This window comes from Micrasema longulum, unplaced genomic scaffold (genome assembly GCF_059751315.1).
Source record: "Micrasema longulum isolate JH-2025_06_02 unplaced genomic scaffold, ASM5975131v1 h1tg002083l, whole genome shotgun sequence".
In the NCBI taxonomy this organism is placed as follows: domain Eukaryota; kingdom Metazoa; phylum Arthropoda; class Insecta; order Trichoptera; family Brachycentridae; genus Micrasema; species Micrasema longulum.
The window spans coordinates 21,092-46,972 of NW_028279250.1; the positions used below are offsets into that span (position 1 = coordinate 21,092).

The 25,881-nt window shown below is 32.9% G+C and overlaps 1 protein-coding gene across 1 annotated transcript; it reads left to right on the plus strand.

Moving 5' to 3' along the window:
- Positions 1–11,791: 11,791 nt before the first annotated feature.
- On the plus strand, positions 11,792–25,018 carry LOC148273088 (beta-1,3-glucan-binding protein-like). The gene is made up of 8 exons (XM_088239159.1): positions 11,792–11,965; positions 16,743–16,967; positions 18,373–18,581; positions 19,828–19,973; positions 21,430–21,593; positions 21,740–21,991; positions 22,447–22,592; positions 24,728–25,018. The coding sequence occupies exons 1-8, from the start codon at positions 11,833–11,835 to the stop codon at positions 24,920–24,922; spliced, it is 1,470 nt and encodes a 489-aa protein (XP_088095285.1). The 5' UTR covers positions 11,792–11,832; the 3' UTR covers positions 24,923–25,018.
- Positions 25,019–25,881: the final 863 nt, after the last annotated feature.

Here is a 25,881-nt window from a genome sequence, read left to right on the forward strand (position 1 = left end):
ATTACGACAGACATAAAGAACATTTTACAGAAGGGATTAAATAAGTCTAGGTATTTACAGAGCTTATGACCTGGTTTAAGTGGCCACTTCACATACTGTGTAACATTCACCATTTAACCTATATTTGAACATCTACATTCCTTCGGCTCTTCTATCTGTTGACTTTTGTGAAGTTAAAGGACTTAAACCTTTATTGTTGCGGGTGAGATTCATTTGATTCTTCCCTTCTGAAAAATTTTCTTCGTATCTGTTGTAATATGGTAATTGCTCTGAATATTTGTTTTAATATTTTGTTTACCTCGTGGGGGCCGTGGCGGGCGGCGGCCTGGGCCTCCTGGCGGGGCGGCCCTGCGCCACGCGGGCGGACTGCGACCGCGCGGCCGGCCGCCGCCGCCGCGGCTGGGCGGCCGCTATAGCCTCCAGGCTGCCCGAGCCGCCGGCCCCGCCGATGCTCATGCTCCGCGCCTTCAGCGGCGCTCGACCCTCGCGACCCTCGCGTCCGCCGGCGTCCATGGTCGCGGCGCTACTGGACTCGCTGCACAAATCTCCCCTGATGTACCCGGCGCGGGGTAGGCCGTAAAAGGTAACACTTTTCTTCAAACTTATTCTTTATTTAAACGGGTTCACAACGCAAAAAATGTGTAATTTTAAATATTATTAAATTTTAAATAACTCCAAATCAAACAAGAATGAAAATCCTTACACTGAATTTTACCAACGTAAAAATTCGTCACTTTCAAAATTTAACTCCTCTGTCTCAAACACAAAATTTGCGAAATTTATAAATGTCAAAATGATTTTATAATTTGATTGTATTTTCAATTAAAATTTAGCTGAAAACTTTATTTGTATAAAATTTCATTTAATGTTGTCTATACAATATTTTTAACAGAGTTTCAGTCTCACATAAACCTTGATTAAATTTATTGAATGAAATATCTATATTTTATTACAAAGCAATTCCGTTTCGTGTCTAGAAACACAACAAAAATCTCTTTCACGAAATCATGAAGAATTTCACTTTTAAATAATATATACTCCAATTTCATGTTCCGTTGAATAACACCACTTAAAAAACACTAAAATATACCAAAAGCAATAATAAATAATTATTATAATCGTTTTTGCTCGGAAAAATGAGTAGTATTAAAAACTGTATTTTTTTTTGAAAGCGGGTAAAAGTTGTCAGTTCACCGAAATTTCACAATGCATCGCAACGCCACGCCGCAGTGACCAAGTCGTGCCGTAAAGTGAGACCCCGCTTCGTGGTTTTCCGCCGGTTTCCGTTAATTTCCGCGTGCACGTGGCCCACTTTCCCGCCGGCCGATTGATTCCACCCGAAGTGCGGACTCCGACTAAATATAACACGGAAATATGAACAACACAGGTGCCGCGACGCGTCCGCTCCCGGCAAAGTTAGGCACGAACTGAAAGCTGGAAACTGACATTCTGAAAACGCTGAATCCGCCTAGCGTAATAAGGACATAGAGGGGTTTTCTTTGTTTGTGGATTTCGTACTATTAGTTCGGCGCGCAACAGGCGACTCTGCTGCGCGGCAAAAACTGCTTTTGCGACTGCGCACGTCGTATTTTACTCGAAGATTTATAGGAAAACTTTCCACTAACGTAATTTGACGTTTCGTATTGACGAAGAATTATTGAGAACAACGCAATGGTTAATGTATTGCTATCCATTGTCAGCCTCGTGATGTAATAATCAGTGCGTTAGCCTGCCATGCAAGAGGTCTCGGGCTCAATTTCCGACATGGTTGATACAAAATATTTATTTAAAAGGGTGTTTTCACACTAGAATATTTCATAGACCCTAGACTGGTACCTGAAGCGTAATACTAATCATCTTACCTTCGGTAGCAAAAATGATCAAGATACGCTGCGTTTGATGTACTAATGCAGTGCCCTATGCACCATTAGGTGCGGAAAGGGAATGATGATGATCCACATGAGACGAAATTCTCTAAAAACGCCAGTAAAAATTCTCATATAAATAAATTGACGTGCGGCCTCTGCGGTGTGGCTAAGACGCTTGACACGATTTGGTGTTCACGGGTTCGATTTTCGGTGAGAACACAAAAATTAAATGAGTTTTTTTTCTCCCTTTTGCCTCTGTGCAGCAATTTACCCCTGTGTTTAAGCCTGCAAAAAAAAGGTGAAATATAAAATTGGTGTGTTACTGAAATTTCCTGGTGGGCTTTATAATTAATAATACAAGCATTTTATTTTATTTATTTACTTATAGTTTACATGAAAACTTCAGCACATCTGCCAATGAGGAAGTTCACTGCTACAGGAAATTGGATATAAACAAATGTTGAGATCTGTACACTATGTAAGGCTGAGATAAGCATTATCGACAACATCAAGAAAGGAGCTCTGCGTTGGTTTGGACATGTAGAGCGAATGGACAGCGAAAGAACGGCTAACCTGATCGATTTGTTTTTTTGATCGATTGTTTCAAATGGGTTGTCAGCCTCGTGGTGTAGTGGTCAGCGTATTAGCCTACCATGCAAGAGGTCTCGGGTTCGGTACACGAAATATTTATTTAAAATGAAGTTTTCACACTAGAATATTTCATAGTCCCTAGACTGGTACCTGAAGCGTAAGACTGATAATCTTACCTTCATTTAACAAAAAATATCAAGTGCATCAAATGCAGTGCCCTATGAACCATTCGGTGCGGAAAAGGGAATGATGATGAAGTTTCAAATGGGAGCTAGGACCTTCCAAAAAACCTTAAATGCGTCCAGTTTTATCTGCAGTCTTCGGATGAACGGGATACAAATATGAAAAATATTTTTGAAAAACACAGAAAATTTCATTCTGATACTTTTTCGCAAAAAAAATGGTTCTGTTTTGGGGTGCAAAAATCGGGAATACAATACCTTGATGTTATTGATTTTAGATAAGCATAATCAGTCCGACGTGCAGTTGTCGATTTATTTTATTTATTATGGTTCACAAACAATACATAAGACATTGGTATAATAATCACAATTTGTTATGTTTAGATATTGTCCGGTGGCTAGTGTCGTGGACTCATGGATCAAAGATCCGAGGATCGCACCCCACAATACCACTTGATTTACATTTTCCTAGCAGTAGGTTATTAACAAATCCAAAATTGGCCACCAAAATGTAAATATTTGAGTAAATCGCAAAGATTTCTTTTTTTTTTTTAAAGGAATTAAAAAAGTTTATATTTGTATTTATTTAATTGAAAAGCTTAATTAAATTCTTTTAATAATATGAAAGTTTTATTTATTTATTTTTTCTGTAGAAATGACCTTTGTTTTATTTTTTATCTTGTTTTGTTTATATTTATGAGCACTCACTATTTATGCATTTGTATATTTTTTTCTCATCTTATTTTATTCAAGTAAATAGCTATTCTCAAATTTAAGTTTTATTATTTTTTTAATTTCCATACTTTAAAAGGGGAGGGTCCGATGGGAGGGTCCGATGTCTTGCAGGGTACCCGCTGGCACGGCGCGGGTTTAAACTGTGTAACTCGGTTATAAGCTTAGACTATACCCTGTATGCGTAATTTATAAGTGTGAAAGCACAACAATTAATGATATGAATCATACACGTATAAAACAAACAAAAAACGTTTTTTTCTACTTTTGTTAAGTTTTTTCTTTTCTATCTTCTTAATAATATGTTCAATTTTTCAAAGCATCAAAAACAAAATTTTATATGTGTATAATATTACGTTTGTATTGTTTCATTTGATTCTTAATTAAAAGTAATGTCTGAGCACCCGATGACAAACTATTATTTAATAGTTTATCGGGACAAAATATGATTTATACTTTGTTTTCTTTTTATAATGTTTTAATATTGTAATCATGTGTATTTTATTGAATAAAAACTCTCTATCAAATTATAATAACAGGTTATTACAAATTATTTTACCTAACTAATACAAGGGACTATTTGATTTTATAAATTGCGTTACACTTCTGCCATAATTGTTTAATGTATCAATATCAGCATTGTTCTTCTTCTTCTTTTCCACATCCGCTCCTAAGTGGAGCATATGGACTTCACCAGTTGCCTCCAGGAGACCCTTTTGCCAGCCAGCACTCTCGCTTCTTCCCATGTCTATCCGGCGCCCCTTAATTCCGCCGAATAAAGTCGAAAGATCATCATCGACGGCCTTCCAGGACGGCGTGAGCTCGCAGGTTTAAAGAAGAGGCAACTATGGTTTAGGTTCTCATGAGGCATGCGCAGCACGTGTTCAAGCCAGGTCCACCGCCGCATCTTTAAGACGCTCGTTATAGGCGGCTGCTGCGTCCATTCTCGGACTTCAATGTTAGTTATAAAATCGAACCACCTTATACCTAATATTCTTCTCAAGCACTTACTCTCAAAACTCAGAAGTTTGGTGTTTTGAGCTTTGGTAAGGTGCCAAGATTCGCACCCATATTTTATTTTATTTTTATTTTATTTATTTCGAATACAAACAGATGTACAGGTTAAATGAATATTTAAAAAATATATATATATATAAAATGTAAACATAGTAGGGCCTGCCATCCAATTATATGTATTCACTAAATAATACTGTAATAAAGCGACGACGGTTTGAAGTTTAAACTATATAAATAATAAATATACTATATATTAAAATAAGATAAATATGGACAAAACAAGGAGATAGTGGAAAGGAAAAGAAGGAAATTGATAAGGAGTGGTAAAGGATGATTGAAGGAAAGTGAGAGTGGAAAATTGCATTTGATTTATTGATTAAACGAATTATGAATGAAGAGCATGAATCAAGCCTATTAATTCTCTTCTGTACATATTGTATGGAGTGTTAAATATATCAAGACTATTAAAATTTTTGTTAAAGGTTTCACATATACGAGGGATTGTAGAATGTTTCCGATGATTAGTTTTAAATTTACGAATATAGAAAATATCAGAGAGTCTAGTTGGCCTGGAGGGGACACGGTAAGCAAGTAGATTAATGAGTTCCGGGGAATCGAATTTATTATTGACAATTTTATAAAGCAGGATCTGATCAAACATATCTCTTCTGTGTGCTAATGAAACAAGGTTATAAAATTTTAATGAAGCTAAATAATTTGGAAAATGCAAATGAAATTTGTATTCTAGTTTTTTCAGGAATTTTTTTTGAACATTCTCGATTCTATTAATATTTAATTTATAAACAGGAGACCAGATAGCAGTGCAATATTCAAGATGGGGGCGTACGTATGTTATGTAAAGCAATATAAATTAATCTAAATTTTTAAAAGATTTACACAGCCGCATGATAAATCCAGTCATTTTGTATGCCTTGTTAATTATAGTTTCTATATGACTATTGTAATTTAAGTTTGAGTCCAAAATAATTCCCAAGTCACGTATTTCGTTTACTTCTCTAATTGTATTTTCATTTATCATATAGTCATATTTTATTTTATTTTTATTACGAGTGAAAGATATTTTGTAACATTTAGACACATTGATATAAAGTTTGTTTTCAACACAGTAATTTGATAATGCATGTAAATCTTGTTGTAACTTTGCACAATCATCTCTACACTTGACTTTAAGGTAAATTTTTTTATCGTCAGCATAACACAGGTAATGGGCATTTTTGAAACATAATTGAATATCATAAATATAGGCATTAAATAAAAGTGGCCCAAGGTGTGATCCCTGTGGTACACCAGACGGAATGGAGATGAAATCAGATTGATATCCTTCAATCATAATTGACTGAAGTCTATTGTCTAAGTAAGAGATAAACCATCTGTATAAGTCACTGTGAATTCCCAGATATTCTAATTTACGCATAAGAATTCGGTGATCCACCTTATCAAACGCTTTAGAATAATCTGTGTATATGACATCAACTTGCGTTCTGTCATCCATATTGGAAGTGACGTATTCGGTGAAATTTACCATATTGGTTAATACAGAGCGCCTCTTCAGAAAACCATGCTGAAAATTTTGTATATTTTTAAGAATTTTTGGATAAATTTTATCATAAACCATGAGCTCAAATATATACGAGAACTGGCATTATACAAGAGTTGAATAATCGGCCTTTTGTTTTGACTGAGTATAGACTAGAGTTCCAGACAACACGCATCATGTTAAAAGTTGCTCCACCAATTCCTAGGTGGGTTGCGAGCTCTTTATGCATGCTTCCATCCTCAGTTATGTGAACTCCAAAGTATTTAAAGCTGTCAACTTTTTCAATCCTCTTTCAATTATTATAGAGAGGCTGATCAGGGTCAGGACAGGATTTGATGCACATAATCTGAGTCTTTTTGTATTAATATACCCAGACCAGTTGAGTTTTCCTGCAGTGTGTCAACAATTTCCTGAAAATCACCAACACAACTTTAGGGGGGAGTTCACTTATATACTTCGATCAGGTGGTATGGTAAATTCATCAGTCTGATGAATAAGAACGCATTACTTTCTACATAATTACATAATCTTAACATAGGTTAATACGGTTGGAAGATAAAATGTAGCGTACGATCTCGATCGCCGACTGGGGACATTCAGAGGTTCATTTGCTGAACAAAATTAAAATTCAATATTATACTTATTTATATTATAAATATACATCAAGTCTAAATTCTGTTTCCTTATTTTTTGTTCAAAAACCTATTTAGCAAACTCCTCTGTCACCGCATATCTTCTTATGGGCGTTTATCAATAAATATTTCGTTTACTAAGCTCACAGCTCACAGAGTAAGCAATTGTGCTATGAATATTGCCTATTGCGAGGCGCTGAACAATTTAAGGAGACCAGGGCCGCGATTATGAACGGCTATCTTCATCGATATATACCGAGGCGGTAAAAACTAATATCGATATTTATGTACAAAAGTGTGTTTATTTGTATGGAAATTCAGTGTCTTCGTCGGTAACCGGTAATTGAATATGTTTAGAAAAAAAAATTACATACATATTCTATTTTTCATACAGAAAACTTAATTTTACTTTGTAGATAAAATTGAAGATAAATTTTAACTTCCCATCAAAATAAAAACCCTGAAAATTTTAAAACAATATTTTAAGAACATTTTGGCGCAAAGAAAACTTCGATATTTGCAAAATTGAGTTCAGGAGAGCCAAAAATGTAAGACGTGCGCGGCCGGCAGAGTGCGCTTAATGGCCGTAATCCTGTTCCAAGACTTTGAGTGCGTTTTTCTTAAAACATCATTTTCCGCTAGTTATGCCGCGATGAATCAAGAACGGCTAAAGATATCGACTTGATTTATTTTTTTAATTGAAGATAAAGATTTATTTGGCCACTCGTGAATGTGTACTGCCATTTATATGTTTTGGCTGTTGGCTCTTCTTTGAGAAGTAGAAACCTGAGCAGCCTGGCAGCACCTGACAAACCTTAAACTGACAGCTGTATTTTCCTGAAAAAAACAAAAGAGGGTCTTCTGTGATCCGCATGAAAAACTGAAGCAAATAATATTCAGTTATTTCTAAAGAGGCAATAGCATTATTTTCATCACCGCATCCAATATCCAAAAATCCTGATACACAAAGCCGAATACAGAAAAAACTAAACATCCGCATCCGCGAGTTGCTCAGTCGCCTTTAGATATAAATATACTTCCCAATTATTAACGTTTTTGGAAATTTCGAAGCTTGTTTTGTTCACCAAGAATGCACAAGAAAACTTGCAAAAAATAAATCTTGTGAATGTTTAATGTTCGTTCACAACCGTTATTCGAATCTCGCCTAGTTTTCGGCCGTTAAAACTTTTCTGGTCCCCTTAATATAACTACTACTACTACCATCACGCCATTTCCAAGTAGGGGTGGACAGGGAAAATAGACCGCCACACACGTCTATCCTGGCATATAGTCCTAGCTTTTTCCACATTCATATATTTAATCATACATGCCCTTCGGTTCTGTCTGCTTTTGACATGACCAGACTTAAGATTTTGGTTTATCTGATCATGCCACGTCTTCCTTGGTCGTCCCCGTCTCACGTTGCCGTTCATTTTTGCCATATATTCTTGTTTTACCATTCTTTTGTCGTTCATTCGTTCTACGTGACCAAACCATCTCAGAGACCCTTTCTTAATCTTATCAATTATACTTGACTCAGATTTACACTCTCGCCTGATTTCATCATTCGTAACCCTGTACATTCGTGATCGCATTTCAACCGCATTCACTCGGTTTTCATTCTTCCTCTGCCAGTTCTATGTTTCACTTCCATGCATAAGTGTTGGGACTAAAACTCCGTTGTGCACTGCCAGTTTACCTTCGATTGATATATTTTTACTAGCAATTACTGTGCTTCGTGCGCCGTTCATTTTGTTGCCCGCATTCACTCTCCTTTCAACATCTTTTTCTACTCTTCCATCTCTTTAGAATATGCTTCTCAGATACATAAATTCTTCTACTTGTTCAAGACATTCGTTGTTTACATTTATTATGCAGTCAGTAACCTTATGGGAAAAAATGCACTTCTGTTCTCTCTACTGCAATATATGTATGTACACCCATATATTTTTTACTAATATGTAAAGATGTTTTTTGATATTTCTCTTATCCTTTTTAATTCATTTTATGCTTCTTATGTGTAAAATACGAGTACATGTCTGTCTTTATATTTATATTAGTAAAACATATAAAAACCTACAAGGCGTTTAAATAAAATTAAAAAACAAATATATCGGTCGATTTGGTGATGTATCCAAAATAAAACAAGTTTATTGGATTGTAATTCTACTTTATTTTTTATAAAATATACAAAAGGTATATTGTGACGCGTTTCGTCTTGTTAGGACATTTTCAAACAAACTAACTTAAATATTTACAAAGTTTCCTTATATACTAAAAATAATTGCTATTTTATGTTTGTGGATTTCTATACAACTCAAAATAAGTAGAACAAACAAACAAATGTTTTTTATAATTATTACATTAATTTTAAAGTCATACCCTTACAAATGTTTTTAAATAATGGAAGGTTTTTCCCCAATATAACCAAAATATTCCTCTAATATATTCAGTATACCCTAATTGAATTATAATTACTCTACTTATTTTGGCTTGTATAGAAATCCACAAACATAAAATAGCAATTATTTTTAGTATATAAGGAAACTTTGTAAATATTTAAGTTAGTTTGTTTGAAAATGTCCTAACAAGACGAAACGCTTCACAATATACCCTTTGTATATTTTATAAAAAATAAAGTAGAATTACAATCCAATAAACTTGTTTTATTTTGGATACATCACCAAATTAAATATGGAATTCTACCAATTGTCTGCATACACAATAAATAATATCGGTCGATAATAATTCATGTTTTATGTTGTACAATGAAGTTCCATAGTATTTACGGCGGTAATTAATAGCTGCTATTTACACGAATAATGATTCAAAAAGAATTTTAATCTTAAAAACCGGTTGTGTGTACATACGTTATATTACTTGACTATCGAATACAATCACAATAATTAAGCAATTTTCATTTGGCGTCTCGTTTCATTGAGTTTTATTAAAAAAAAATAGTAATATAGTTTTGTCCCGACCCTGATCAGCCTCTCTATAATAATGGACTTTTTTGTTTTAATTATAGGACTAGTATCGTAAAATGTACTTTTTTTATTAGCTCTTTTTTTTCCACCTTATAAACAATTATTTATAATAAAAATAATGCTTTTTACTGACGAGTCACAATCCCTGTAAATGCCTAGACTTCCACATTCCTTTTCAACAATGTTTTAGATCTTCAATTTAATATTAGGTATTACCATTATTTAGATTGAAATAATAGTGAGATTTTTGTGTTGAGCGTGACTATATTATCTGCCAGAGGTCATTATCAGAAGTTGAAGAAGTGGTTCTCAGTGACCCTCAAATGAACACTCACTGGAACAAATATGAGAAACATCATTATATTTGAATTTATTTTGTACCCATAAATTGGCGGGTTTTTTACAATCGGATCTTAATTGACCAATTTTAGACCATTGCAGGAAACTACTGCAGATATTGCATAGATTTATATACTTCTATTAATAATAATAATAATAATAATTATGGATAACTTATACAGCGTCATTTTCGTAATATAATACCTTAAGGGCGCTTTACAAAGTGATTATATAAAGATATAAATTTAATTTCCAATTTTTAATTTAAGAAAAATAATGTACTTTGTCACCGCATGCTAAGAATTTATTCAAATGATCTAGAGAACAAGTGGGTTTTAAGTTTCTTCCGAAACATCACTTCACTCTCACAGTTTCGGACTTCTGCTGGGAGAGCATTCCATACCGTAGGGCCTGCGACCGAAAATGCACGTTCGCCGAATTTAGTGCACTGTTTGCGTAGAGGTACAATAACTTTTCCTTTCGACGTAGATGTAGCTGATCTAAGCGTAAGACGTCTGTCAGCTAGTTCATCTGGAATGCAGAGTTCCCTTAAATATTCTGGAACAGAGTTGTGCAGTGACTTATTCATAAGCCAACAGAGTTTGTATTCCACCCTCATAATTTATGCTGCCGAAACAATAAAATGGTCATTTTTCACGATACTCTCTCAGCTTTAGCGAATAATCTCTTAGGAATAAGTCTTATTTAATAAGTACACGCGAGCAACTTATTTTTTATTGCATGGTATCATGTATACAAATATATATATATACAAAAATATGTATCACATCTTAATATATAAATCTATTTAGTGTAATTATATAATTAAAGATATATGGTTATATGGTCACCACATTATAAAGTGCATATAAATAATATCGAAAGAATTCAACATAAATTTTTACGTTTCGTTAATTTTAAATAAGGTATTTCAGTTGAACATATTAATTATACATACTTAAATAAATATTTAAATTTACACACATTAGAAACTAGAAGAAAATTAAATGATTTGTTATTTTTGTTCAAAATATTTGACTGTTCCGAACTGTTAAAACTAATTAACTTGCGAGTGCCCGGCCGGATTACTCGATTTAATAAACTCTTCTATATAAATGTATCTACAATTAATTGTAGTTAGTAGTTAGCTACAGTGCACACTCGCCTATGAGGAGAATTCATGTGTTTGCAAACGGATACGCAAATGATATAGATATATTTTATACAACACTTTTGAATTTAAAAAGGCAGTGTATCAATCTATCGTCTCCAAATTTAAATTCTTAAATAATACTATGTTGTTTTATGTTGTGTACCTTTTGTTAACTTATATCTGTATTCTTAATTATTATTTTTCTACATTCTTCTAATTTTAAGATTCTTTTTATATAACCGATAGGAAAAAATGAACTTCTGTTCTCTCTACTGGAATATATGTATGTATGTACTATATGTAAGATTAGTTTTATATATTTTAGTTTTCTTTTTCTTATTACTTCATTTTCAATTTTTTGCTACTTTTGTGTAAAATATGTCTGTTCTTTAAATATAAATATATGTAAAACATGTAAAAGCCTACAAGGCGTTTAAATAAATAAATAAATAAAATATGCATGTAAAATTGTATCTACGAATGCTTTCAAGTGGTATGTTTTCTAGTATGTATCTTTGTTGAATTACCTTAGAAAATAAAATAAATAAATAAATAAATCTCTGTTGTGAAGGGAGTTCAAATCCAGTCCTTGTCTACAAAAATTAGGACCAACTCAAAATATTGTTGTAATAATATCAATTTATTTTGTATGTTTCTGATTACATTAAATTAGCCAATTCTGTTGTTTTCTGCCGTATGCCTATACTACGATCTTGTTTACAACCGTATGACAGTGTGTGTACATTTTAGAAACGGGTCGGTCTTTTAGCGCGATGGCGTCTCGCGAGTTCGCTTCAGTAATTGTGTGCCTAACTTTTATTTTACACGTTGTAACCTCGCAATTCGCCATTCCTAATGTGGAAATACAAGCCATCTCACCTGTGGGATTCAGAGCGTCGATTATAGGTTGGTTAAAATCATAAAAATACACTAACTTGACTGCCAGTCGTCAATTCGCCAGCAGAAATTCGTCGCTACCGCTTCTTAGAACGATCAGTTTTGGTTTCCGTGAAATCATAAATAATCCATAGATGTTTTTTTTAATTAAAGAAATGTGCAGGTTTTTTGGTTTTGATGTATGGGTGTTAACATGAATCAATTTGTTTTTTTTTCAAAAGTTTAAAAAGAGCATAAAAAGTTTTAAACATCTTAAAGAATTGAAAATTTGAACTCAATTTTTCTCGTGTGCAAGATGTTGCGTTTGCTTTTACGTTACACATATTGCTTTGTGTGATTACAAGCCTTCAAAATGAAATGCGCTAGTATGAGTTATGTCCGTTTTTTCCACAGAACAAAAGGACGCTACGAAAAAAAATTGCAAACAAATTACTCAATTCATAGCATTTTTGCCGTACACTCAGCAAATATCGCGTGCAGCTATTTCCTCAATTGAAAGCCTTGAAGAAGTGTATAGAAATTGAAAAAATAAAATTTTCTGGCATTGCCTAGTATGTAGGTGAAATAATTTAACTAGACGAATCACACCCGCCTAAATAAATGTTTCAGCTCTTTAACTTCACAAACATCAACATATAAAATAATTAAAGGAATATCGATGTTCAAATATGGGCAGAATAGTGAATGTTACACAGTGGGTAAAGTGGTCCATGCGGCTCGAGTGTGGAATCATCTCCCATCCACCATCAAAGATGTTACTACATTATCTCTGATTAAATCACGTCTGAAGAAACATCTCCTTTCTCTTCCTTAATCTCTCCTCCTTTCCTCTTTCCTCTTTTTTCCTTTTTCCCATTGAGTAATAGTTTTGATTTAAGGTAATTTATAAACAAATATGTTTATTTATATTTTTATATATCTTTAGCTTTTTAATATTTGTTTCTATTGAATATGTTCTGGAACTTGAATTATAAAAATAAAACTTTTATTTTATTGGTTGGTTGGAAGAAATTGCCATTTGGCAATAAGCCCGCCAACGTACAAATAACATTATGTACAAAAAGTTAAATAAATAATTAAATATATTTTGGTGATTCACATATTGCAGTCCTTTTGGTTTTCAATTGTTCGTTTATCAAGCGTTTTCGACATTTTAAACAACTGTCAAATTTATTTTTCCCCCCTCCCCCCTCCTCAATCCTCAGAATCTAACGATTTATTGTTTCTAAATCTACCTATTTTCGCTTGATCGAGTCTGGCAACTCTGATATAATTGCTTTATAACTAATATATCAAATTCCTCGAACAACTTGACACTGGAGTACCTGAAGGGCTTTTATGTGAAAATTCATTGTTTTTATAAATTTAGATAATATTATATAAGTTAGTATAAATATAAATGTCCACCAACAAGCAACAGCAAGTGGCTTGGTGGGATTTAAGTTTTAGTAAAACTAAAAAAAATGGAATGTAAAATGTATACTTAAATGAATAAAATAAAGAAAAAAAAATCTCAAGGTCTTGGGTTCAATTATTAAATGAAAAGGGTGTTTTTACACTATTATATTTCATAGTCCCTAGACAGGTACCTGAAGCGTAAGACTGATCCCTTTACCTTCATGTAACAAAAATGACCAAGGTACGCTGCGATTGGTGTACCAATGTAGTGCCCTATGCACCATTAGATGCGAAAAGGGAATAATAATGATTATTTGAAAACAAAACGATATCCTCAATTATTGTAGACCTAAACAGATTAACTCTTAAAAGACTGTGGTAAATAATCCCTTTGCGCGCGGTGATGTAACACCGTGTTAACACTAGTAAAAGGCGGAACATTCTAAAGTTCAGACATTTGGAAAAAAAAACATGAAGACATACGGTTTAATATTTTTTTTCCATAATTTATGAGAATAAACATTTAATTTAGCCCTATTGCAGCAAAATAAATTAAAAATCACAAATACGCCGCTCGTGTTACGCGCGTGCGTCCTCCGTCACTGTCATCAACCGACTGAAGACTGAATCTGTTTTAGACAACACCCGCCGTAGAACAGCGTCTCTGTCTTCCTTGTTATGACTTCCATCTTAGTGCTCTCTCTTGTATAAGGTATCTGTATAGATGTGTTGCTGAATTAGCGGGCATTGATTCTTCGCGTAGCAAGGATAAATATTTTTTGTATTAACATTTAGCTTAGTTATACAAATTTTACTTTCCGAATCGGGTGTGAAAATGTCCATTTAAAGATTCCAAAAAATACGAATTCATCATTTAAAAATAAGAGAGATATATCAAGTCTTGTGTCCTTTGTCGATATATTGAGTTAGTAAATTAATACATTTTAGTGAAGGAAATAAGGAGGTTTAGACATTTACAGGGTTTACGACCTGTCATTGGTTGTGTAACATTCGCCATCTCGCCTTTGTGTTCATATTTTATAATGTCGTAATTTTATCGGACTAGAATGTTTTTATTCGTTTTGATAAAAATTGAAATTCCCGTGTCTAATTTAATCTAATAATGTTATATTTTTTTATTTAAATTTTTTGTTTTTTTACAATAAACAAAAATAAAACAGAGTTTTTAAAAAATAAAGCATAATTACATAGCAATGAAATACATATTATTAGAAAAATAGTAAACAAAAAATCCCACAAAGGCATGGCCTGTTCGTGGGTATACAAGAAAATGTTAATGAATTTTTGCTCCTATAATAAATAATGGACAGCTATAATATTTTTGTGTAAAATAAGAAAAAAAAAAAATATTCTCTAAAAGATAATACGGTATTTTTTATAGTAATTAAAAAGGGAAATAAAAAATATTAAAAAAAAAAAACACAAAAATATTCCTTATTATTAAAGGGCAACAAAATAAATCATCAAAAAAAAAAAGAGTTCATATCTTTAGTTTGAATCCAGGGTAGTTCATGTTTTTTAAAAGAAAGAAAATTTTGAAAGGAATCAATGAAATATTATCAGTAAAAAAGAATTAAAAATTTTTGGGCCTATAAAATATGCATGTCTCTGTGCGAGCCTCGTTTTGCAATGTGGTATTTCTAACACACGATTCCTTTTTGACTTGATCTATATTATAATATTATTAATATAAATATTTCATATTAATACGTTTTGTTATTTTTAATTTGAAATTTGATCCTCTTCTTCTGTTTCCTTCGACCCCTCCCACGACCATTATTTTTTCAAGTCTGTTCTCGTCTCTTGTGGCAGTGTCAAAAAAACTGGAGTACAGATGACACGCTTTAAACAGATGGAGGATAGTCTATCGTCTATGTTCAGCTTTTTGTCGCACGGGGCACTGCATCAATGCAAAAAATATAGAGATAATAATGTTTTTTTGTTGAATGTTTATGCTATAATTCTTGGTAAGCCTAATAATTCTACTGATTCTACATTACTGATTTTCAATATTTATGTAACGATTTTATATATCTCTAAAATTTAATTTTTATTTTATTAAAAATCATAATGGTTTTATTTTTAACATGAAAAACGTACATTTTGTAGATATTTCGCTTTGTTAAAACGGTCTTCAATTGGATGTCTGCATTACTATTATATGGGAAAATTGTGTATTTTTGTTATAATTGTCTTTAAAAAAGGACAAAATTAATGATATACAATGCTTTCATACTTCCATACTTTGTATGTGGAATAATAATATGATCGCAGGGTAGTAAACAAATGCAAGATTTAAAAAAAAACAATGAATAAAGCACTTAAAGTTTCATTTAATTTTAATAAATATACTAGAACTACAGATATATGTAATATGACAAAAATGCCTAATTTAGATTCATTTTTACACAGAAAAATAAATAATAAAATAAATACGAATATTAAATTGAATTTTAACTACAATATACATCCAAGAAATACAACAACATCAAATAATTTAACTTACGAACAACTTAGGACTAACTGAAATTCACTTTCTAATGATTTAAAAGATATACAAAACAAAAACGCACTTAAAAAACACCTTAAAAACTGTTTTTACAGCCCATGGACGATAAATATGTGATGTTTTTTTATCGACTTTTATTAGTGACGTAATACTCGTATATTATCCCCTCATGCCAGCACTTTTGCTGATTGGGAGTATTTTGTACAAATAAAATATGTTATGTAATGTTTTTTTTTTTGCACCACAACAAGCCAGGAGGTCCAATTATAGTAGTGAATTACATCGCAGAATACCCAGGCTTGAGAAAAATCACATTTAATTTGTGTGCTCACCGGGAATCGAACCCGGAACCTTCCGTATGTGAGTCAAGCATCTTGACCACTTTACCACAAAGGCCACTGATATGTTATTTAATAACAACATTTGATTGTAGAACAGGCTGATCCGTGTTAGAGGGAGACTATCCTAACCAGGGCCCCGATTACATGTGAAGTTAACTGAGTTATCTTTTACTGTCTATAAAGAAAAACCGATATTTGTGTACGAAAATGAGTATATTTTAATGGACATTTAGAGTTTCTTCGTCGACAACCTATAATTGAACATGTTTAGACGAAAAAAATGTATGCATATTCTGCTTTTCATTTAGAAAACTTAATTGTACTTTACCGGTTGTAATCGGGGGCCCAGGGGACGCTCCGTATTAATTTTCTAATCCACTAGTTTTATGTAGATTCCCTGGTATTATATGTGTTTGCTTATTTATGCAATAAATTTATAAAATAAATAAATATGTTAAGTAAAACAGTGTATATTATTTTGTCATAAATAAATATATCTATCTATCTATCTGTCTAGATGTTCCTGGAATCAAGTTGTTCGGTTTCCACGGAAAAGTTGACGAAGGTGTGGAGGAAAATCAAAGGACCCTGAATGGAGAGGCCCTGAGGGCAGAAGGAGGAAGATGGATTGCTGCGGATACAAATACGCAACTCAATGTTGGAGATACTATCCAGTACTGGGTGTTTGTCCAGTTTGAATCCCTGGGATATCGCAAGGACAAACAAGTTTTCACCGTTTCAAGTAAGCGTGTTTTTTTGGCAATTATTTTGATTAAGTAATTTTATTTATATTTTTAGCAAAATCATAACTACGGAGCTTTATCAAGAAATATCTTCAAAAAATATCAAACTACCAATATATAACATACTACACCCGTCATGCGTGTAAATATTTTGAGATTCGTGCAACCGTTTCAAACGTGTTGAAAACTTTCGGCAAATTAAGGTTTTAACTCTTTCTTCTTCTTGAGGTGCCTTGTCAGATCTCCCGACGTTGGCGATCACTACAGCGAAAGCATCTCGGTCCTGCGCTACTCCGCAGCCAGGACAACTGCTTATTGTATGTATTCGCCACAGTGATTCCTGGGAAAAGATAACCAAAGTGGTTTCCCATTGCTTTCTCTGGTGGATTTTTCTGTCGGGGTTACCTTCCCTTAGCTGGTTGGTTCTGGTTTGCAGGCGCAAGAAACTCGCCTTTCATCCTCTCGTTATTTGCTGCGATCACACCGTTATGAGTGTGATCCCATTGTCCGGGCTTCGTGACGTGGACGCTAACGAGTAGGACTAGTCAGTAGTGTTGCCGGTGGAATGCAACTCTTAACTCAATTAATTCTTTAGTTATTCTTAAATTAGAGATTTTTACTTTGTGTGCGATCCAACGTGAATACAACTCGGTTATATGGTCACCGTATTATAAAGTGCATATAATTAATATCGAAAGAATTCAACATCATTTTTAACGTTTCATTAATTTTAAATCACGTATTCCAGTTGAACATATTAATTTTACATCAGTTTTAGACCAATACATAAATATTTAAATGTACAACCCTTGGAAAATAGAAAAAAACAAACGATTTGTAATATAAAATACCAAATTCAATATTTAACTGTTCCGGTAATAAACTACCAGACAAAACTAAACAAAAGACTCAGACAACCTAAAGGTTAACAAAAGATGTTAAACGTATTATTATTAACAGTAGAATGTGAATTTTAAAAGTAAAAATATTTTGTTAAATGTATGTAACCCGTAAGGGTTTATCAATGAAATTTAAATTAAAAAAATATAAAAATATATATATAATTTATCAATAATATATATATATATATATATAATTTATCAATATACAAAAAAAAAATATTGTAGCTATATGTACTGAATGAGCCCAGAAATACTAAATAAATAAACAGTATTCCGTTCATAGAATTCAATAGATCACTAGCCAGTATTAAACGATTTAAACTAATCTGCGTCTATCATATATATGGCTTATGCCAATCTGGAAATTTAAAAAAATCGTTTTCTAATAATTGAGAAATGGAATAGAACCCAGATCGTCTCTTTTGTCTGAACTCCACCATTTTTTATGGTTCCTATCTTTGTCTAGTTTTTGCAGCAAATAACTTTTCATTTTTATTTGTAGAACTTGTTCCCATCAACACACCGTGGACTCCCACCTCTGGAGGCACCAAGATGCCAACAGCAGCAGCTTGCGAAAGCCCTTCAGTCACTACCGTCCGCAATTGGAAGGGTCCTCCGATTTGTAAAGGCGCAGTCATCTTCAATGACAACTTCGAGAAACTAGATACAGCCAAATGGCAGGTGGAACAGCGCTTGAGTGACGACAGACAGGTCAAAAATCAAAGATGCTAAATCAATACTTAACTGACTCCTCAAAATCAGTGACTAATCATTCCACGCTCAATTTTTCAAACAATAACGGATAACCCATCGCAAAATTCTTAAATACTTGTATGTACATCGAATTAAGAATAGTCCAGAAGGAGCGTAGAATCATATTTGAATACATCGGACTGTGTCCAATAATTCCCCCACTATGCCCTATTTTTGCCGCACGCATTCGTGAGGTCGCAGCGTAATGTTGCTTGATGGAAAAAAAATCATAACACAAATGTAAGGTAAAAAAAAAGCAATTTGTAAATTTCTCTAAAATTTTATTGTGCACGCGGAAATATTGATTGAAACAACAGAGTAGATAAGTATAGAGTCATTTAATAAAAGTAAATCAATTAATAAACCTTTGAATGAACTTGAAATATTTAAAAAAATATATTTTACATAAAACGGATATTTTTATATCATAATAAATAATATTTGATGTTTTGAAGATAATGTCGGTCAAATGTCCACCACAGAGTTGTTTAATCCGAGATCCAATTTTTATTAATTCTCTCATTAGATGATCAAAGTAGGGTAAACAAATTTACTACCCTGGCAACACTAACGAAATTTCCATTTTGTTTCTTCGACAATCTGACAGATGAACAAATAATTAAATTTTTAAGTAATGCATTTGCTACTTAAACATTCGTTTGTTAATTACACATGAAATGTGATGCCATCCTGTTTCTTTAAGATCCTAGCAGTATTTCTACACTTAAAAAGAACACAACACGGCATAGTTGAATTCAAAGCAGGAGTTGCGTACTGAGCGACGTCTACAAAGAAACTAATGGGTCAAAACGTAAACCTACTTATTTATGAGTAGTTTAGTCGCCTTCTGTTTGATGAGCGTATGCGGTTTCTAGACTATTCTTAATTCCATGTGTATGTATTTGAATATTAATATACTGTGGAATTTATGCTTGTTGATGCAGGGAGCTTATCAACAAATATTATATTTTAGTTAGTTTTAGGAAGCTAAGATTATGTTAGTGGTTTTGGCTTTTATGCGCATATGATTATATTCAGCAACCTCATCAAAATGTAATAATGTCAAAGCAATTTTCAACTTATGAAAAGTTTCAAGTAAATAATTATCTAATAGAGTCAATGAGACCCTAGTCCAACAGCTAAAAAATTTAAAGGCGATAATAATTAACCTATGGATTGACTTTCATTTTCGATTGTTTTTTAGGAGTACGAGTTCGTTTCGTATCAAAAATCCAGAGTAGATGTGAGTAACAACAAGTTAGTCATCTCAACATCTCTTCAGTTTACGGAGCCTGGGTTTGACAATGATACCAACTCAATTTTTACTGGAACTCTTGACCTCAGCGCAGGGTAAGTGCATTTTTCTATTTGCACATCGATATTGCCTAGCTAGCCCCCCCCCCCTCTCTAAATAAGAAGTGTCATCGTGCATGATTAAATAAGTCAAGTCCATTGTCAAAATAAACAATAGCGAAACGCAACGAATTCCGGATACCTACTGTCCAAGTAAACGGAAGGTTAATGATGTCTGCCAATAATCTGACTTCTCTAGTTTGCTCTTAGCAAAAAGAAAACCAATTCCTACAAATTCCTAAAAACATTATCATTCAATGGCTAACAATATGTTGGGTATATTTATTTATTTATTTTATATACGGCCTAAGCCAATTACAACAGTTACATGAAGAAACATAAATGCAAGAAACTGAACAAAAAGAACATAAAACTATTTAGCAAAGACAAACAAGGGCAAAACAATAATTGTATACAATTTATTCATAAAAACGAAAGACCTCATACTTCGAGCTAAACCATGCCAATCCAACTTCATCCCACACTGTTTATTCGCAAAGAGATCTACGAAAAGCCGGAAGATCTATCCCAAAGAATTCCAAGTGGTGTGACGAATTGACTAATCTACACATTTTGGACATTGGGGCATAAAAACCAAAGTTGCTCTTAGAAGATTTTATAAATAGCAGATTTTGACTTCTGGTGACACGGTTGGGAACATGAAAAGAAATTGATTGCAACAGAGATGGGACATCACTTAAAGCATTAAGTATTTTGAAAATGCATATAAGGTCCATCTCAGTTCTACGTCTCTCCAATGAAGACAGATTAAGAGATTGCTCTATTTCAAAATAAGAATAATTACCCCTTTGTAATCCGAGCAACCATGCCACTTTTCTTAAAAAACGGTGTTGGACAGACTCGATATGGTCAATATGAGTCCTGTAGAATGGAGACCAAATAGGAGAAGCGTATTCTAGATGGGGTCGAACTAGTGAGCAATAAAGAGTTTTGATGGTATTAATATTTTTGAAGTCCGCCGTCACTCTATTGATAAAACCGAGAAGTTTGAGAGATTTGTTTACAATATTATCAATGTGTTCACGATAGGAGAGTTTACTATCTAAAGTAATGCCAAGATCCTTTATTGACGAAACCATTGAAAGGGAAGTATTTTTTAGTTTGTAGTTGATTTGTGTAGGTTTTTTTCGTCGCGAGAAAGATATTATTTTACATTTGTCAATATTAAGTTGAAGACAATTGATGTCGCACCATTCATTAAAACAATTAATATCATGTTGAAAAAGAAGACAATCATTGGGAGATTCAATAAGTTTAAGTACCTTGTTGTCATCAGCAAAAAGCCAGAATTTTGTATTTTGAAAAACATAGGTATGTTTATCTTATATCTTTCTTTGCATTTTATAAATGATTAAAAAATAAATATTATATGCATGACCAAAAATGCGCAAGCGTAAAAATCTAATATAACCAGAAAAATGGAAATTTTCAGATGTACGTCGATGATAGATTTTCAGTGTAGCGTGGAAGCACTAGGATCGACAATTGTTCCTCCAATAATATCAGGAAGAGTCAACACCAAGAACTCGTTCAGTTTCAAGTACGGAAAAATTGAAATCAAGGCCAAGATGCCGATGGGAGACTGGATATATCCACGTATGATACATTTGCAATTTTTTCTACGCTAGAACAGACAGCTATTATTAGCTACTGTTCTAACGTTCGCATGATCTCTAATTTTGATTACAGTTTTGTTCTTTTTAGCTCCTTGCGTATTTTTACCTTATTTGTATTATACACAGAATTGTATCTGGAACCAGCCAGATCAAAGTACGGTGTCAATGGATATACTTCTGGAGTCATCAGAGTTGCGTTTGCGAGGGGAAACTTGAACTTGCAAGGAAACGGGGAGCAATATGGCAACACGGTACTGTCAGGAGGGGTGTTGCTTGACCAGTTTGAGCCATGCAGGAGCAAAGGAACGGTCAAGAACCCTGCCACTTCTACACAATGGTCTTCCAAGTATCATACCTATGGGATCATATGGTCCCCTGGTAAGTTAAATCGAAGTTTCTTTTTACGTTGTACTAGATATTTTGATTCAAAGATCTATTCTAAAGCTAGATAACTAATAATAAAGGTTGCAGAAAAAAAAAACAGAAGATCAACCCTTTGGTGAACATTTGGTGTAATTTGTTCTTCAATGAATCGAATGATTTGAAAATCAGAGAATAAAATTGACGCCAGATGTTCAAAGCCGACATTTTTTTATTATCGTTCCATGTCGGCTCTCTAGTTGGAGCATACGGTGTCCACAAAGAGTCTCCATGCATCTCTATTGGCTGCCCGTGAGAGCTCCCATGAGGATACCCAGTAGCCAAATGTGCCTACTCTAACTGCTTCACCACGAGGCAGAACAGAAATGCAATTCAATAATTATGTTTTAAGAATACTCTCGAGCCTTCAGCCGATTTCAGAATTCCTCGAAGCTTAAAAAAAATATTTTCAGATGGGTTTACTCTTTCTGTCGACGGAACAGTTTATGGACAAATAATTCCACCAGATGGCGGATTCAAGTCATACAAAAATTCATGTCCTTCCATGACTACTGATGTCTCACGTTGGAATACAAAGATGGCACCGTTCGATGATGAGGTAAACATTTCGCAATACTTAAGATTATTGTTGCGTATTAATTTTGTAATGAAAGAAATCATTCGAAATTATGTTAGCTGTAATTTTCTCGATAGATATTTATTATTCAATTATTTACTTTCTAAAGTTTATGAATAACATCCTTGTTTCAGGGGTTTTTACAATGTTTTTTAAATTTTATTTATGTTCTATGGGTAATGTATACTGAACATTACAAGTAGATGATGCCAGATAAGTTAAAACCTTTCCATTAAATGGTAAACATGACTACTAACAAGCAGAAGTGTTTCAATTCGTAAAAAAGTGGCAATTATTTGTAAAACAGAACGTGGCCCGAAATATGTTGAAGTGTGTAAAAAGATTTTTCTATCCTTATCACATTGTCAACATTGTGAAAAAATACATATGTGTATCTATCCGAATTTGAAATTTAGAACCTGGTATGTTTGTAAGCATTTGTTAAAATTGTTAATAGTGACAACATGCAATGGCGATTGTATTTAAAAAACCTTTCTCTGGTATAAGGAGTAATGCTTATAATGGGCAAATTCAGTCGGTCCAGTATTTGTGGTAATAACCAAATTTGACTAGTTTAAATATCGTGGGCATACAAGAGAAATTGACCAAGTGACAAAATCAATAATGATCAGGGGAGCCATTTTAGTGATTTTTTAGAGTTCAATTGCTTCTCAAAGATCAGATTTTTTAAGCAGGTGGTTGGTAATTTTACATTATATGTACGGTACTTTCAAATTTCATGTAAAGTATAAGTATAAACATATTTTAAAAACATTATCACTTTTTTATAAAAAATAATAATTGAAAAACTTTGTAAATTTTACCTGTAAAATTTGTCTTGAAATTTGGCAATAATCATTTTTGTTTCGTTCATTGAGGGAGGTAGTATTTAATTTTATTTTATTTCAAAATTATGGATTTTTTATTTCAATAATCCATTTTTTACATTTATGAAGGTTAAATAAACACAGAAATATAAAATAAATTAAAAAGAACAAATAATTTAGAAGTGTTACGTAATAATCTAAAGAATATATTTTATTAATGAACTTTTTATTTAAAAAACCGTATCTGTCAAATACAAAACGTATACTAACTTACTAACTACTGACTACTAACTAACTCTTCACTGGTGACATCATCTACAAGTAAAATTGACTAACTGTTACTTGGTCAATTCTTTGGATCTTAAATTTATTAATAAAAGTGACTATGCGTGTTGGTCAGTTTTACTTATCAAAAATCTGTGAGCTTCTATCAAATAGTCACGTATTTTACAAATTAAATTCTTTTTAGAGTGTCGGATCGATTTGGTATTTTTACCAGTCAAGCATTATGCTAATACGACGTCAATAATCTCAATTTCGTCGTTTTTGCAAATGGTCACTTTTACTTGTATAACTACGATTTAATTTAACAAAATAGAAAAAAAACGAATGCACCGCGACCCAAGTCTTCTACATTAGAAGCTTCATTATTTACAAATGTGACATGTTATTATGTAAACTCTCCTTTACTTAAACCTTTAATTTAATATAGCTCCGTTTGATTTAATTATTTACTACTAAAATTATGTAATGAAATTATCTGTATTAACTAAGTATGAATCTTAAAATGTTTCATTTATAGGTATGTAAACTTCCCTGTCAAAAAACCAAAGTATTTTCCAACTTTATCTGTTAAAATGTAGATTCCCCACACTGTTGTATTTCGCCATGTGTTCTCTTCCCACATTTTAAATAATAAAACTTAATCCCTTTCGGTCCAAAAACTCCCAAAAATGAATTGTATAGCAAACTAGTTGTAAATATTTATGTTTTCTGTCCCCTGTTAAAATATTGTTCTATCTTATCTCCAAAATATGTTAAGAATAGTATAAAAGCTGTAAACGTTGTAAACAAATCACCAGTCTTGAAGATGCCTACTTAGGCGAAAGCGCTCGTTGGTCAAAATAATAAAAAGTAAAACTAAACCAAGAAGTTTCATTGATAAGTTTATTTATAAATTTTATCATTATCATTAAATGTGATATTGTAATATTTTTTTTGATTTTCTCATCCGACTTCCTTAACCATTATTTTTATTTTTTTAAATGTTACATGTTTTTTTCTTTCTAGTTTTACATAACTCTTGGCCTTGGAGTGGGAGGTATATCAGACTTCCCCAATGGAATCGGCAATAAAAAATGGACAAGTACTGACCCTAAAGCCATGTCCAACTTCTGGAAGGACTTTGGCACGTGGTACAACACGTGGGGAACAAGTGAAACCAGGGACCTTTTTATAGACAGTGTCAAAATCTGGGCCCTTTGATATTCCCTTTTAGTCCAAATGCTATCAACCTCAATTCCTCTTTTGTAACTTGTGATAGATTTTTCCAATTAAAATAAACTGAGATTTTTATTACAATATTTGAGTTTGTCCAAATGTTCATAGACAAAAGACTGGATTTCCATATTCCCTTATTTAAGGTATTCTCCATTCCTGTTGTAATTTGTTAATTGAGATTTTTATGTATTATGCTAATTAATAAACCTTAAAAAATACATATTTATTGTAATGTTTGCTCCCAAAACCAAGTGTTGGATAGCTATAAATTACAATCTTGATTTTTTTACTACAATACTAAAAGGATCTCCGTGTCCGTCTAGGATAAAAGGTGGTCTAGAAAAACACACAAAAGTAATCTTTATTCTAGATTCTAAGCATAGCATAAAATTTGAAATCAACATCTTGAATATGGATTTAAAAATATTTTAAATAAATCCAGGCCAAACTGACAGAATGAATAAATGCTTGCAGACTGGCTAGATTTCCTCCCTAGGGAGTTATTCATGTTTCCTGAATCGTTTGTTTCATGAATCCCAACATCTTATGTGACTTAGCGCATTAAACTCATATGTTTAAAGACTTAACACATTCTGTCAGTAAAGCATAATTCATATTGAACATGTTAAAAACTTCTTGGATTTATTAACAGAAGCACAGCTGACTTCAAAAATATCAATACCCTTAAAACTCTCTTCTGTTCCCTAGTTCGCCCGCACCTAAAATATTCCTTTGTTATCTGGTCTCCATATTATAATGTTCACATCAAGAATATTGAATCAGTTCAACATCGATTTTTGAGAAAGATAGGCTGGAGGTTGGGCTTATCCAGAGACCTATATACGTATAATGAGTTAGAAACTACCTCGAATATATCTTCTCTTCAAGACCGTCGAAATAAATCCTACCTTATAGTCCTATAAAATTCTCAACTCACTCTTTGA

What these genes read in the sequence shown, in the direction of transcription:
- LOC148273088 (XM_088239159.1), top strand. Translation starts at nt 11,833, where the DNA reads ATGGCGTCTCGCGAGTTCGCTTCAGTAATTGTGTGCCTAACTTTTATT. An exon ending in ACAAGTTTTCACCGTTTCAA is followed by an intron (nt 16,968 to 18,372) that starts GTAAGCGTGTTT and finishes TTTTATTTGTAG; the next exon opens with AACTTGTTCCCATCAACACA. An exon ending in TGGGATCATATGGTCCCCTG is followed by an intron (nt 21,992 to 22,446) that starts GTAAGTTAAATC and finishes AAATATTTTCAG; the next exon opens with ATGGGTTTACTCTTTCTGTC.